Genomic DNA, 2,957 nt, shown 5'->3' with positions numbered 1-2,957 from the left:
TGCCTCTGCCTCTGCCTCTGCCTCTGCCTCTGCCTCTGCCTCTGCCTCTGCCTCTGCCTCTGCCTCTGCCTCCTCTGCCTCCCAAGTGCTCGGATTAAAGGCGAGCACCACCACAAGCTCCTTCTATAAAGCCATGTCATATTTGACTTTTAGTCATCTCTAGATTATTCTAAGACCAATGGATGCCATTAAGAGGTCTATAGATACCACAGTCTGTTTCTTACAGAGAAATGACAGGAGAGAGGACAGACATGTTTTTATTTGTTTTTGTTTTTTTCTTTGTCAATCCCTGGTTAGTTAGATCAGGGTGTTTCACTGAACACTGGCTACATTTCAGAGAACATGGAATAATCATCATGTGTGGACTCCATGCTCTGAGCTTCCAGGTCCTGCATACCTAGTGCTGAGAGAGCAGAATCTCTTGGAATTTCTCTAAGAACCAGTTCCTTGCCCATCATTACTACGCCTGTTCTAGCTCCAGATGGGGCTAAGAGAGTCCACCACATGCACGCCTCTGCTTCAAAACTGTCAGCGTCAACTTGGGTCTGCTCCAGGAGGACAGCTGCTTCAAATCCCAGAACCAGAGACCCTGATGTAAAAAGGGGTGGGAACAAAGGAGTTGTGGCTCCCATCATGAAGAAAACTCCCATTGTGGACACTAGCCTGTTTTAGTGAACACGGCAAGGTGAAAGGCTCATACTGCCTGGTCCAGTCCCTTATAGAATCTTTAAGAAACAGTCACCATGAAACAAGGAGAGAGAACCAGACCTGAGCACCTGACCACCAAGGCCACTGACTCATGATTAGAAGAAAATACAGGCCCCAGGCCTTGCGGACAGAGCCTCGGGCCTGCATGAAGGTTATCTGTGGAGATCTGGAGGCTCCAGCTCATCCTTGGGAACCCACAGGCCCATATGCCTTTTCCCTATTTTGTGGGGGGAGGTAATGGGGATGCAACCCAAAAGGGCTCTACCACTGAACTACACCCATAGTCCTCTTACCTTTTAATCTGAGACAAGGTCTTGCTATGTGGCCCAAGCTGGCAGTGAACTTGCGATCCTCCTGTCTTAGCTTTCTGAGTGCTAGGGTTGTGGACATGTGTCATTCCTGGCTACACTTCATTTCCATATCAAGAGAACAGGGGCTGTCGTTGAATGGGACAAGCCAGAGCCAGCCCAAGGTCAATACATGGGAGCATCAACGTAGAGCCATGGGGAAAGCAGGGACCAGACAGTACAAAGCCAGGAGCCCTGAGGCCACAGGAGGTACCTGGTCACCACAAGGCACAGAAACATCACTTTATCAGGGAGCTTCTTCCTTGGGCTGGTGCCTGCTTATTCTGGCCAGGACCTCCTTTCACATCCCCTCGCCAGGACTCCTAATCTCTCCTGATATGTTGGATGTCACCACCGCCCTCAGAAACGAGCCCTCTCCCAGTTCTCATGTTGCTTACCGATAAACCCAAAGAAATGCAGGAGCAAAGAGGCAACCTAGCCTGCATCAGGGCTCAGACTAGGTCATGCTAGCCACATCAGTACCCAGTGGGGACCACCTCAGCTTGAGGGGTCAGCCAGGCTGCCCCAAATGACAAACAAGATCCACACTTTATAAGACACCTCCATATCTTGTGCACATATTAATTTCAAGGTGTGACAGGAAGCCATGTGGGAGCTAGCAGTGGACCAGTGCAGCTTTCCTTCAAGGATATTTCAAGCCTAAGGAACTCAACACCCAGCAGGGGGCACAAGGCAGGTGCATGCAGCTGCCTGTCTGTGAGGATGCCTGCACCCAGGCAGAGGGAAAAACCCAACCATGCTGCAATGCTGGCTGCTTAGCACATGTACCCCAGGGGCTCACAGAAGGCCCTCAGTCAGCAGGCAACAGTCCCACACATGTATGGCATCTATTCGCTTTCTTATTTCCTAGCACCTATACAAGGAGCACCTACTGTGTGCATGTACTGAGCCAGAGGCTCAGACAGCAGGGAGAAAAATACGGGTCTTCAGATCAGAAGTTACATGCTTGGGGAGCGTAGCAGCTAATTTTATGTCGAGTTGATACAAGCTAGAGTTATCTGCAAAGAGGGAACCTCAACTGAGAAAATGTTCCATGATCTCTATCTGTAGGGTATTTTCTTATTTAGTGATTGACGAGAGAGAGGGCCCAGCCAATGGTGAGTGGTGACTTCTCTGGGCTGGTGGTCCCAGGCTGAGCAAGCCATAGGGAGCAAGCCAGTAACTGTGGCCTCTGCATCAGCTCCTGCCTCCAGGTTCCTGCTCTGCTTAAGTTCCTGTCCTGGCTTCCTTTGATGATGAACATGATGTGGAAGCCTAAGCTGAATAAACCCTTTCCTCCCAAAGTTGCTTTGGTCATGGTGTTTCATCACAGCAGTAGAAACCCTGACTAGACAAGGAGCCACGGCAAAGCCCAGGTAAAACCCAGCCAAGCATGGGAGATGAATGATGCAGAGTAACCTGAACCAAGGAATGGATGAATGCTTTACCCACTGGAGTACAGAAATGGCCTCCCTCATGAACACCCACCTCCAGTCTCCAGGTCATGGAAATTGGGATCCAGGCCTCTGTCCAGCAGCTTGGCTAGCTTCTCAACTGAACGATGCTGAGTGTGGTCCATAAACTTCTTCAGATTGGTCTGGAACAAAATAGAAGCGTCTTTGTGAAAAATGTATTTACAGGGACAGGGGTAAGGCTCAGTGGGCAGAGAACTTGCCTGGCATGAATGATGCCCTGGGCTTGCTGCAACTGGATATGCAGGTGCATACCTTTAATCCCAGCTCCTGGTGGAGCCAGGAGGATTGGTGGTTCAAGGTTATCCTTAGCTACATAATGATTTCAAAGCTAGTTGGACTACATGAGCTCATACTGGAAAAAAAGGAAAGGAGAGGAGAGGAGAGGGAAGGAGAGGAGAGGAGAGGGAAGGAGAGGAGAGGAGAGGAG

The 2,957-nt window shown here is 49.9% G+C and overlaps 1 protein-coding gene across 1 annotated transcript in view; it reads right to left on the bottom strand.

The window, feature by feature from the left end:
- Shank2 (SH3 and multiple ankyrin repeat domains 2) overlaps positions 1-2,957 on the bottom strand; it is a 444,659-nt gene that overhangs the window by 363,092 nt on the left and 78,610 nt on the right. The window contains exon 6 of the mRNA XM_021202679.2: positions 2,544-2,652. Within this exon, the coding sequence (XP_021058338.1) occupies positions 2,544-2,652 (109 nt within the window). The remainder of the gene's footprint in view (positions 1-2,543; positions 2,653-2,957) is intronic.

This window comes from Mus pahari, chromosome 1, assembly GCF_900095145.1.
Source record: "Mus pahari chromosome 1, PAHARI_EIJ_v1.1, whole genome shotgun sequence".
Classification (NCBI taxonomy): Eukaryota; Metazoa; Chordata; class Mammalia; order Rodentia; family Muridae; genus Mus; species Mus pahari.
This window is presented reverse-complemented; position numbering and strand designations above follow the sequence as displayed.